Source organism: Oncorhynchus keta, chromosome 16 (genome assembly GCF_023373465.1).
Source record: "Oncorhynchus keta strain PuntledgeMale-10-30-2019 chromosome 16, Oket_V2, whole genome shotgun sequence".
In the NCBI taxonomy this organism is placed as follows: Eukaryota; Metazoa; Chordata; class Actinopteri; order Salmoniformes; family Salmonidae; genus Oncorhynchus; species Oncorhynchus keta.
In genome coordinates this window covers 21,221,356-21,236,078 of record NC_068436.1, presented here as the reverse complement: position 1 = coordinate 21,236,078, position 14,723 = coordinate 21,221,356, and the positions used below count along the sequence as shown (strand labels likewise).

General features: G+C 41.5%; 1 protein-coding gene across 1 annotated transcript in view; it reads right to left on the bottom strand.

Annotated features, from left to right (window-relative positions):
• LOC118382784 (protein Dok-7-like) overlaps window positions 1-14,723 on the bottom strand; it is a 72,805-nt gene that overhangs the window by 8,767 nt on the left and 49,315 nt on the right. The window contains 3 exon segments of the mRNA XM_052465070.1: window positions 11,542-12,331; window positions 12,334-12,535; window positions 12,839-12,946. Coding sequence (XP_052321030.1) covers window positions 11,542-12,331; window positions 12,334-12,535; window positions 12,839-12,946 — 1,100 coding nt within the window.

Sequence of the window (14,723 nt, the reverse complement as noted above, 5' to 3'; positions counted from 1 at the left end):
ATTATACTACAACACATTATACTACAATACAATACATTATACTACAATATATTATACTACAACACATTATACTACAATACATTATACTACAATACAATACATTAAACTACAACACATTATACTACAACACATTACACTACAATACAATACATTATACTACAATACAATACAATACATTAAACTACAACACATTATACTACAACACATTAAACTACAATACAATACATTAAACTACAATACAATACATTAAAATACATTATACTACAATACAATACATTATACTACAACACATTAATCTACAATACAATATACTACAACACATTACACTACAATACAATACATTATACTACATTACAATACAATACATTATACTACAACACATTAAACTACAATACAATACATTAAACTACAATACAATACATTAAAATACATTATACTACAATACAATACATTATACTACAACACATTAATCTACAATACAATATACTACAACACATTATACTACAATACAATACATTATACTACAATACAATACATTATACTACAATACAATACATTATACTACAATACATTAAACTACAATACAATACATTATACTACAATACATTAAACTACAATACATTAAACTACAACACATTATACTACAACACATTATACTACAATACAATACATTATACTACAACACATTATACTACAATACAATACATTAAACTACAATACAATACATTAAACTACAACGCATTATACTACAATACAATAAATTATACTACAACACATTAAACTACAATACAATACATTAAACTACAATACAATACATTATACTACAGCACATTATACTACAATACAATACATTAAACTACAATACAATACATTCAACTACAATACATTATACTACAATACATTATACTACAACACATTATACTACAATACATTAAACTACAATACAATACATTATACTACAATACAATACATTATACTACAATTCAATACTTTAAACTACAACACATTATACTACAATACATTAAACTACATTACAATACATTATACTACAATACAATACATTATACTAGAATACATTATACTACAATACATTAAACTACAATACAATACATTATACTACAATACAATACATTATACTACAATACAATACTTTAAACTACAACACATTATACTACAATACATTAAACTACATTACAATACAATACATTATACCACAATACATTAAACTACAATACAATACATTATACTACAATACAATACATTATACTACAATTCAATACTTTAAACTACAACACATTATACTACAGCACATTATACTACAACACATTAAAATACAATACAATACATTATACTACAATACAATATATTATACTACAACACATTATACTACAATACATTATACTACAATGCAATACATTAAACTACAATACAATACATTATACTACAATACAATACATTATACTACAATACATTATACTACAATACAATACATTATACTACAATATATTATACTACAACACATTATACTACAATACATTATACTACAATACAATACATTAAACTACAACACATTATACTACAATACATTATACTACAACACATTAAACTACAATACAATACATTAAACTACAATACAATACATTAAACTACAATACAATACATTATACTACAGCACATTATACTACAACACATTATACTACAATACATTACACTACAATACAATACATTATACTACAACACATTATACTACAATACAATACATTAAACTACAACACATTATACTACAACACATTATACTACAATACATTACACTACAATACAATACATTATACTACAACACATTATACACAATACAATACATTAAACTACAATACAATACATTAAACTACAATACAATACATTAAAATACATTATACTACAATACAATACATTATACTACAACACATTATACTACAATACAATACATTATACTACAATACAATACATTATACTACAATACAATACATTAAACTACAATACAATACATTAAACTACAACACATTATACTACAATACAATACATTATACTACAATACATTAAACTACAACACATTATACTACAACACATTATACTACAATACAATACATTAAACTACAACACATTATACTACAATACAATACATTAAACTACAACACATTATACTACAACACATTATACTACAATACAATACATTATACTACAACACATTATACTACAACACATTAAACTACAATACAATACATTAAACTACAATACAATACATTAAACTACAATACAATACATTATACTACAGCACATTATACTACAATACATTCAACTACAATACATTATACTACAACACATACTATAATATATTATACTACAACACATTATACTACAATACATTCAACTACAATACATTATACTACAATACAATACATTATACTACAATATATTATACTACAGCACATTATACTACAATACATCATACTACAACACATTATACTACAATACATCATACTACAATACATTATACTACACCACATTATACTATAATACAACACACACTCTCCCCCTCTCTATTCTCTCTTTTTTTTCTTCAGGTCTGATTTGGTTATTAAAAACCCACGGCATTGCTCTTCTTCTATCAGTTGTCTTCTATTGACAGGACACAGAGTTTGACAGGTTCTCGTTGATGACTGCTAATCTGATTAGTACGGTGAGGTGTGAGGACTGCTAATCTGATTAGTACGGTGAGGTGTGAGGACTGCTAATCTGATTAGTACGGTGAGGTGTGAGGACTGCTAATCTAATGAGTTCTCAGTGCTCAGCAGCCGGGAGGAGGGAACACACTGTGTTCTCTGTTCCAAACGAAACCCTATTCCCTATGAAGTGCACTACTTCCAACCAGGACAATAGGTACTATGTAGGGAATAAGGTGCCGTTTTGAGTAAGGTGTTGTTTGGTCAGAGGGAAGGTTAAAGATGTGAAAAGAAAAGGCAAGGAAATAAATGGTAAATAAATATTTCACACTGTCTCGCTAGTTCCACAGCAGAGATGAAAGAGGAACCTTTTCAAAAACATAATAATATACTCCACTTTAGCAGCAGCTTTTATTCAAAGCAACTGACAGTCATGCTGGATATATTTTACATATGGCTGGCCCCGGGAATCGAACCCACAACCCTGGTGTTGCAAGCTCTACCAACTGAACCATACAGGATAACTACTAACACACTGACTACACCAAGCTGACTACACCAAACTCTACCAACTGATCCATACAGGATAACTATTAACACACTGACTACACCAAGCTGACTACACCAACTACTAACACACTGACTACACCAAGCTGACTACACCAAGCTGACTACACCAAGCTCTACCAACTGATCCATACAGGATAACTACTAAAATACTGACTACACCAACTACTAACACACTGACTACACCAAGCTGACTACACCAAGCTGACTACACCAACTACTAACAGACTGACTACACCAAGCTGACTACACCAAGCTGACTACACCAACTACTAACAGACTGACTACACCAAGCTGACTACACCAACTACTAACAGACTGACTACACCAAGCTGACTACACCAACTACTAACAGACTGACTACACCAAGCTGACTACACCAACTACTAACAGACTGACTACACCAAGCTGACTACACCAACTACTAACAGACTGACTACACCAAGCTGACTACACCAACTACTAACAGACTGACTACACCAAGCTGACTACACCAACTACTAACAGACTGACTACACCAAGCTGACTACACCAACTACTAACAGACTGACTACACCAAGCTGATGACACCAAGCTGCTACACCAACTACTAACATACTGACTACACCAAGCTGACTACACCAACTACTAACAGACTGACTACACCAACTACTAACATACTGACTACACCAAGCTGACTACACCATCTACTAACATACTGACTACACCAAGCTGACTACACCATGCTGACGACACCAAGCTGACTACACCAACTACTAACAGACTGACTACACCAAGCTGACTACACCAAGCTGACTAACATACTGACTACACCAAGCTGACTACACCAACTACTAACATACTGACTACACCAAGCTGACTACACCAACTACTAACAGACTGACTACACCAACTACTAACATACTGACTACACCAAGCTGACTACACCAACTACTAACAGACTGACTACACCAAGCTGACGACACCAAGCTGACTACACCAAGCTGACTACACCAACTACTAACAGACGTGACTACACCAAGCTGACTACACCAACTACTAACATACTGACTACACCAAGCTGACACAACACCAAGCTGTGACACCAACTACTAACATACTGACTACACCAAGCTGACTACACCAACTACTAACATACTGACTACACCAAGCTGACGACACCAAGCTGACGACACCAACTACTAACATACTGACTACACCAAGCTGACTACACCAACTACTAACATACTGACTACACCAAGCTGACTACACCAAGCTGACTACACCAAGCTGACTACACCAACTACTAACAGACTGACTACACCAAGCTGACTACACCAACTACTAACAGACTGACTACACCAAGCTGACTACACCAACTACTAACAGACTGACTACACCAAGCTGACGACACCAAGCTGACTACACCAACTACTAACATACTGACTACACCAAGCTCTACCAACTGATCCATACAGGACTACTAACAGACTGACTACACCAAGCTGACTACACCAACTACTAACAGACTGACTACACCAAGCTGACTACACCAAGCTGACTACACCAAGCTGACTACACCAAGCTGACTACCAACTACTAACATACTGACTACACCAAGCTCTACCAACTGATCCATACAGGACTACTAACAGACTGACTACACCAAGCTGACTACACCAACTACTAACAGACTGACTACACCAAGCTGACTACACCAAGCTGACTACACCTCACGTCGCGTGCGTGAGCGTTGTAAAATAAACGTACACCTACATGTTATTCAATCATTGCACCCTTCACCGTTCGCTGCGTAGCCCGAGGCTAAAAATAGAACTTGGTTCTACTTGTGATGTGACGCGCTGCAAGTCCCGCCTCTCCCATCTCCTCATTGGTTTAGAGGAGCAAATACCCACACATGGGTGATTGGAAGATGAGCTGAGGTCCACACTCCAGTCAGTTGGTGGTGGTAACACAACTTTAAAGTTGGTTGCCAACCCACCATATAAAATCCACAGAAGAAGAAGAAGACTCAACTAGGAGAGATTACTAGAAAATAACTACGCTGAACAAAAAATATAAACGTAAAGTGTTGTTCCCATGTTTCATATCTGTATGTAATAAAGCCCTTTTCTGGGGCCTGACTCCCCTGTGATGGTGCCCTTCCACCTGCCCAGTCATGTGCAATCTATAGATTAGGCTCTAATTTATTTATTTAAATGGGCTGATTTCCTCATGTGAACTGTAACTCAGTAGATGTGTTGCATGTTGCGTTTATATTTGTGTTCGGTGTAGGTTTCCCCTGTTCCCTGAACAGGAACAGTAGAGTAGAGAACACACCATTTTCTGTGACTCAAAATGGGTCAATATTCTACAAAGATCTATAAAATAAAAAGGACATTTCAGGTAAAATAACAACACAATGTTTATATCCCAGGACAAATTAGCTAGCAACAGTGATCTAGCTAAAAAGGACAAATTAGCTAGCAACAGCGATCTAGCTAAAAAGGACAAATTAGCTAGCAACAGCGAGCTAGCTAGCTAAATGTCCATGGAATGTTTAGATCCCAGGACAAATTAGCTAGCAACAGCGAGCTAGCTAAAAAGGACAAATTAGCTAGCAACAGCGAGCTAGCTAGCTAAATGTCCATGGAATGTTTAGATCCTCAGGAAAATTAGCTAGCAACAGCTAGCTAGCTAAAAAGGACAAATTAGCTAGCAATGCTGTGGCTAGAGTAAATGTCCATGGAATGTTTAGATCCCAGGACAAATTAGCTAGCAACAGTGAGCTAGCTAAAAGGACAAATTAGCTAACACTGTGGTTAGAGCGCTATTTAAAATGGAATGTTTAGATCCCAGGACAAATTAGCTAGCAACAGCGAGCTAGCTAGCTAAATGTCCATGGAATGTTTAGATCCCCAGGACAAATTACTAGCAACAGCGAGCTAGCTAGCTAAATGTCCATGGAATGTTTAGATCCCAGGACAAATTAGCTAGCAACAGTGAGCTAGCTAGCTAAATGTAGAAGTTTAGATCCCCAGGACAAATTAGCTAGCAACAGCGAGCTAGGGACAAATTAGCTAGCAACAGCGAGCTAGCTGGCTAAATGTCCATGGAATGTTTAGATCCCAGGACAAATTAGCTAGCAACAGCGTCAGCTAGCTAGCTAAATGTCCATGGAATGTTTAGATCCCAGGACAAATTAGCTAGCAACAGCGAGCTAGAGCTAAATGTCCATGGAATGTTTAGATCCCCAGGACAAATTAGCTAGGAGCGAGCTAGCTAGCTAAATGTCCATGGAATGTTTAGATCCCAGGACAAATTACCTAGCAACAGCGAGCTAGCAGCTAAATGTCCATGGAATGGATCCCCAGGACAAATTAGCTAGCAACAGCAGCTAGCTAGCTAAATGTCCATGGAATGTTTAGATCCTCAGGACAAATTAGCTAGCAACAGCGGCTAGCTAGCTAAATGTCCATGGAATGTTTAGATCCCAGGACAAATTAGCTAGCAACAGGCGGCTGCTAGCTAAATGTCCATGGAATGTTTAGATCCCCAGGACAAATTAGCTAGCAACAGCGAGCTAGCTGCTAAATGTCCATGGAATGTTTAGATCCCCAGGACAAATTAGCGAGCAACAGTGAGCTAGCTAGCTAAATGTCCATGGAATGTTTAGATCCTCAGGACAAATTAGCTAGCAACAGGTTGAGTGGTTAGCTAGCTAAATGTCCATGGAATGTTTATATGGCGTTTCGACCTGTCCCCAAATTAATATAGTTGGTTTTGATACATCTACCCTGCAGTTCCTGATCGTGTCTGCTGTGGATGGACAAACTCAACAGGAGCGATGGCGCACGGGTGTGGCGGTGTAAGTCAGCATGGGGCGGCAGGGTAGCCTAGTGGTTAGAGCATTGGACTAGTAACCGAAAGGTTGCAAGTTCAAATCCCTGAGCTGACAAGGACAAATCTGTCGTTCTGCCCCTGAACAAGGCAGTTAACAGTGGTTCCTAGACCGTCATTTGCCTGGTTCCGACTTAAAGGTTAAAAAAAAAAAAAAAAAGTGATAGGTATTAGTTAAAAGTTGGCTAAAAAAAAAAACTGAAAGTACCGTTGCCCCGACTGTCAATAACACACAACGGGTCATCTTACCTGCGTAACATGTCTCTTTCAGCTGAGAACCATTGCTCATGGGTAATGTAGTTGTGATCTACACAGGGATGATGACTCTGGATGGGTGGAGAAACGGATGAGGGAGGTGGGGGTTAAAACAACAGCCATGGTGGTCTGCAGACATGGGTTCAAATACTATTAAATCATTTCAAATACTTGATCCGTGTTTGCTTAAGTTGCGCCTGGAATAATGGACCAATGGGATAGTCCCAAAACGGCAAACCCCGCCCATTAGGCAGACTAGAGCTAACAATCAAAGTATTTGAAAGATTTCAAATAGAATTTGAACCCGGTCTGGTCATAGTGATAGAAATAGACACGTTCACAGCCAGACAACAACGTGCTGAATGTAAATGAGACAGAAGGACAACTTATTGTCTTGTCAAACAGAACAGGGAGGTGAAGAGGGAGTTTTGGTGAGGACAGACAGTCAGCGGAGGGATGCTGCATCTCTTTCAGGAGGGTTAAGTCTTCAGACACAGGAGGGATGCTGCATCTCTTTAAGGAGGGTTAAGTCTTCAGACACAGGAGGGATGCTGCATCTCTTTCAGGAGGGTTAAGTCTTCAGACACAGGAGGGATGCTGCATCTCTTTCAGGAGGGTTAAGTCTTCAGACACAGGAGGGATGCTGCATCTCTTTCAGGAGGGTTAAGTCTTCAGACACAGGAGGGATGCTGCATCTCTTTCAGGAGGGTTAAGTCTTCAGACACAGGAGGGATGCTGCATCTCTTTCAGGAGGGTTAAGTCTTCAGACACAGGAGGGATGCTGCATCTCTTTCGGGAGGGTTTTGATCAGAACAGCATGTTTTATTGTTTTCGTTCTGGCCGTTATCCTCCAGGTGTTAGCTAAGACTGTCTCTCTCCCTCTCCCTTTCACTCTCTCCCTGTCTCATTTTCTCTAGGAGGCTAAGTCTCCCTCTGTCTCCTTTTCTCCCTCTCACTGTGCTACGCTAGTTAAACATAACACTGTGCTACGCTAGTTAAACAACATATCACTGTGCTACGCTAGTTAAACAACATATCACTGTGCTACGCTAGTTAAACAACATATCACTGTGCTATGCTAGTTAAACATCATAACACTGTGCTACGCTAGTTAAACATCATAACACTGTGCTACGCTAGTTAAACAACATAACACTGTGCTACGCTAGTTAAACAACATCTACGCTAGTTAAACAACATAACACTGTGCTACGCTAGTTAAACAACATATCACTGTGCTACGCTAGGTAAACAACATAACACTGTGCTACGCTAGTTAAACAACATAACACTGTGCTACGCTAGTTAAACAACATAACACTGTGCTACGCTAGTTAAACAACATAACACTGTGCTACGCTAGTTAAACAACATAACACTGTGCTACTGTGCTACGCTAGTTAAACATCATAACACTGTGCTACGCTAGATAAACAACATAACACTGTGCTACGCTAGTTAAACAACATAACACTGTGCTACGCTAGTTAAACAACATAACACTGTGCTACGCTAGTTAAACAACATAACACTGTGCTACGCTAGTTAAACAACATAACACTGTGCTACGCTAGTTAAACATCATATCACTGTGCTACGCTAGTTAAACAACATAACACTGTGCTACGCTACGCTAGTTAAAAACATAACACTGTGCTACGCTAGTTAAACATCATAACACTGTGCTACGCTAGTTAAACAACATAACACTGTGCTACGCTAGTTAAACAACATAACACTGTGCTACGCTAGTTAAACATCATAACACTGTGCTACGCTAGTTAAACAACATAACACTGTGCTACGCTAGTTAAACATCATAACACTGTGCTACGCTAGTTAAACATCATAACACTGTGCTACGCTAGTTAAACATCATAACACTGTGCTACGCTAGATAAACAACATATCACTGTGCTACGCTAGTTAAACATCATATCACTGTGCTACGCTAGTTAAACAACATAACACTGTGCTACGCTAGTTAAACAACATAACACTGTGCTACGCTGTTAAACAACATAACACTGTACGCTAGTTAAACAACATAACACTGTGCTACGCTAGGTAAACAACATAACACTGTGCTACGCTAGTTAAACAACATAACACTGTGCTACGCTAGTTAAACATCATAACACTGTGCTACGCTAGATAAACAACATAACACTGTGCTACGCTAGTTAAACATCATAACACTGTGCTACGCTAGTTAAACAACATAACACTGTGCTACGCTAGTTAAACATCATAACACTGTGCTACGCTAGTTAAACATCATAACACTGTGCTACGCTAGTTAAACATCATAACACTGTGCTACGCTAGATAAACAACATATCACTGTGCTACGCTAGTTAAACAACATAACACTGTGCTACGCTAGTTAAACATCATATCACTGTGCTACGCTAGTTAAACAACATAACACTGTGCTACGCTAGTTAAACAACATAACACTGTGCTACGCTGTGCTACGCTAGTTAAACAACATAACACTGTGCTACGCTAGTTAAACAACATAACACTGTGCTACGCTAGTTAAACAACATAACACTGTGCTACGCTAGGTAAAACATAACACTGTGCTACGCTAGGTAAACATAACACTGTGCTACGCCAGTTAAACAACATAACACTGTGCTACGCTAGTTAAACAACATATCACTGTGCTACGCTAGTTAAACAACATAACACTGTGATACGCTAGTTAAACATCATAACACTGTGCTACGCTAGTTAAACATCATAACACTGTGCTACGCTAGTTAAACATCATAACACTGTGCTACGCTAGATAAACAACATAACACTGTGCTACGCTAGTTAAACAACATAACACTGTGCTACGCTAGTTAAACAACATAACACTGTGCTACGCTAGTTAAACATCATAACACTGTGCTACGCTAGTTAAACATCATAACACTGTGCTACGCTAGTTAAACATCATATCACTGTGCTACGCTAGTTAAACAACAGTTAAACAACATATCACTGTGCTACGCTAGTTAAACAACATAACACTGTGCTACGCTAGTTAAACATCATATCACTGTGCTACGCTAGTTAAACAACATAACACTGTGCTACGCTAGTTAAACAACATAACACTGTGCTACGCTAGTTAAACAACATAACACTGTGCTACGCTAGTTAAACAAGACTAGTGGTTAGAGTGTAGAGGAGGCAGGTAGACTAGTGGTTAGAGTGTAGAGGAGGCAGGTAGCCTAGTGGTTAGAGTGTAGAGGAGGCAGGTAGACTAGTGGTTAGAGTGTAGAGGAGGCAGGTAGCCTAGTGGTTAGAGCGTAGAGGCGGCAGGTAGCCTAGTGGTTAGAGTGTAGAGGCGGCAGGTAGCCTAGTGGTTAGAGTGTAGAGGCGGCAGGTTGCCTAGTGGTTAGAGCGTAGAGGCGGCAGGTAGACTAGTGGTTAGAGTGTAGAGGAGGCAGGTAGCCTAGTGGTTAGAGCGTAGAGGCGGCAGGTAGCCTAGTTGGTTAGAGTGTAGAGAGGAGGCAGGTAGCCTAGTGGTTAGAGCGTAGAGGCGGCAGGTAGCCTAGTGGTTAGAGCGTAGAGGCGGCAGGTAGCCTAGTGGTTAGGAGTGTAGAGGCGGCAGGTAGCCTAGTGGTTAGAGCGTAGAGGTTGCCTAGTGGGCGGCAGGTTGCCTAGTGGTTAGAGTGTAGAGGCGGCAGGTTGCCTAGTGGTTAGGAGCGTAGAGGCGGCAGGTAGCCTAGTGGTTAGAGCGTAGAGGCGGCAGGTTGCCTAGTGGTTAGAGCTAGTGGTTAGAGCGAGGCGGCAGGTAGCCTAGTGGTTAGAGCGTAGAGGCGGCAGGTTGCCTAGTGGTTAGAGCGTAGAGGCGGCAGGTTGCCTAGTGGTTAGAGCGTTGAGCTAGTAACCGAAACGTTGCTCGATCAAATCCCCGAGCTGGGAAAGTCGTTCTGCCCCTGAACAAGACAATTAAACCCACTGTTCCCCGGTTGGCCGTCATTGTAAATAAGAATTTGTTCTTAACCGACTTGCCTTGTTAAAATAAAAGGTTAAAAATGAATAAAACACTGAATAAATTAAAAGTCAGACATGGAGCCAAATGAAGCCGAGGAATCCATTAGTACTAATAACTATTAGGTGTCCAGAGTTGTATTACCTGCGTTCCTCCACACACTGGACAGCCAGGTAACAGCAGAGGTCTGGGTGTGAGCCGAGCGGACATGATGCTGCACCGATCACCACTGTCCACAGGGGGCGCCCTCTCACTGCTCCAGCACAGGGGACTTTCTACGGGGGCCTGCCTCAGGGTCTCTACCCACTGGGGAGAGGCCTCAGTGGGTGTGGAAGGAAGGGAAGGACACTCATGCCCCTGGATCTGTCCTTCCCCACCGAGCCGCCTGTCCCTGCCCAGTTCGGGTGCTCCTCCCTGGGGTGGAGGATCCTTGAAGGCCAGGGTGTGCAGGAGGTTCCTGGGGCTGTCATACTGTAGTCTGAGAAGGCTGGGTGCCTGGTACTCCTCACTCTGACACCACGGGGCGCCAGAGCTACAACCACTAGTCCTGGAGGAGGAGGAGCAAGACGGGAGGCAGGAGCCGGGAGTAGGGGGGGAGAGAGGGCCGGGCTCAGGGGTCCTTAAGGACAGAGGAGGAGGTGGAGGAGGTAGACTGGGTGGAGGAGGAGGAGGTAGAGAGGGAGGAGGGGGAGGTAGAGAAAGAGGAGGCAGAGAGAGAAGAGGGGGAGGTAGACTAAGGACAGACCCAAACTCCTCCCCTCCTCCTTGACTGGCTGTGTCCAGGCTGCCCGTACAGGAAGAGAAGCTCCCAGAGTAAGACGATTGGCTGCTGGTCGTGGCGACGCCTATCCCGCTGTCCAACGAGCTTTGGCGCCCGCTGTCGTGGAGACTGCGAAGGTGGGAAGGCGGTTTGAAAGGAGTGCGGTTCATGACAGCGTTATAGAGATCCTCGTCCAGATTGGTCGAGGACCTCGCAGTGGGAGGGGCCGACAGGGTCTCGGTTGAGGAAGTGGGGCGTTTTGGCCCTGGCCATAAAGGGAAGTGGCTTCCGTAGCTGGCGTCTGATTGGCTGGAGGAAGAGGAAGAGATACTGCTGCGGTCGTCCCGGCAATGGAGGTGCTGTAACTGGAGGTGGAGGCTGGGGAAGATATTATTGATTAGCTGACTGATTGATTGATCAAAGGTCAATTGAGTAAACTGATTTAAGATTTAAGTGAATTGATTGATTGATTGATTGATAAAATGGTGAACTACGCCGTTTATTAATATAATAATAATAATAAAGCGACTTACAGTCATGTGTGCATACATTCTACGTATGGGTGGTCCCGGGAATCGAACCCACTACCCTGGCGTTACAAGCGCCATGCTCTACCAACTGAGCTACAGAAGGACCCCAACTGGGATTATTGATTGGTGGATTGCGGTTTTGATTGATTACCTGTACTGCTCTGTCTACTGCTGTGAGACAGCATGCTGAGTCTTCTCTCTAGATCCGATGTTTCATGGTTGATCCTCTCCTCTGAGGAGGACCGGCTAGCACTGGGATCTGAGTAATATATCCACAGCTTTATCTACTGGGTCTGAACACAGGTACTGAAACCACGGGCTCTGTAACAAACACAGGTACTTAAACAATGGTCTCTATAACGAGTGAAACAATGTTCTATATCCACAGCTTTATCTACTGGGTCTATAATGAACACAGGTACTGAAACCACGGGCTCTGTAACAAACACAGGTACTTAAACAATGGTCTCTATAACGAACAGGCACTGAAACAATGTTCTCAATGAACACAGGTACTGAAACCACGGGCTCTATTGTGAACACAGGTACTGAAACCACGGGCTCTATTGTGAACACAGGTACTGAAACCATGGGCTCTATTGTGAACACAGGTACTGAAACCACGGGCTCTATTGTGAACACAGGTACTGAAACCATGGGCTCTAAACCATGTGAACACAGGTACTGAAACCATGGGCTCTATTGTGAACACAGGTACTGAAACCACGGGCTCTATTGTGAACACAGGTACTGAAACCACGGGCTCTGAACACAGGTACTGTAATGAACACAGGTACTGAAACCATGGGCTCTATAATGAACACAGGTACTGAAACCACGGGCTCTATGTGAACACAGGTACTGAAACCATGGGCTCTATTGTGAACACAGGTACTGAAACCATGGGCTCTATAACGAACACAGGTACTGAACACGGGCTCAGGTACTGAAACCATGGGCTCTATAACGAACACAGGTACTGAAACCATGGGCTCTATAACGAACACAGGTACTGAAACCATGGGCTCTATAATGAACACAGGTACTGAAACCATGGGCTCTATAACGAACACAGGTACTGAAACCACGGGCTCTATAACGAACACAGGTACTGAAACCATGGGCTCTATTGTGAACACAGGTACTGAAACCATGGGCTCTATAATGAACACAGGTACTGAAACCACGGGCTCTATTGTGAACACAGGTACTGAAACCATGGGCTCAGGTACTGAAACCATGGGCTCGAACACAGGTACTGAAACCACGGGCTCTATAACGAACACAGGCTGAGTTAAACCAGTGGGCTCTACCAAATGAACTGAGTTAAACCAAAGTGAGGGGAGGGAGGCTGAGTTAACTACCAAAGTGAGGGGGAGGGAGGCTGAGTTAACTACCAAAGTGAGGGGGAGGGAGGCTGAGTTAACTACCAAAGTGAGGGGGAGGCAGGCTGAGTTAACTACCAAAGTGAGGGGGAGGCAGGCTGAGTTAACTACCAAAGTGAGGGGGAGGCAGGCTGAGTTAACTACCAAAGTGAGGGGGAGGGAGGCTGAGTTAACTACCAAAGTGAGGGGGAGGCAGGCTGAGTTAACTACCAAAGTGAGGGGAGGAGGCTGAGTTAACTACCAAAGTGAGGGGGAGGGAGGCTGAGTTAACTACCAAAGTGAGGGGTAGGGAGGCTCACCTTCACAGGGAGGGGAGGTGTGTGTCTGTGGGGAAAACCCTGCCAAAGGCTGGGACATTTACAAGGAGATGTACATGACAGCTGTGTGTGTGTGTGTGTGTGTGCGTGCGTGCGTGTGTGTGCGTGCGTGACAGCACATTTACAGGGAGGTGTATAAGGAAGTGTATGTCTGCCTGTCTGTGAGTGAGTGATTGAGTGTGAGTGAGTATGTATAAGAGTGTGTTCAGTGAGTAATAAGAGTGAATGTGTGTGTCTGTCTGGGTGTGTGTCTAGGAATCCCAACCTCTGTGTGATCCCAACCTCTGTGCTAAAGGAATGTGTCATGAGTAAAGCACAGTTTTTACTATGGAGG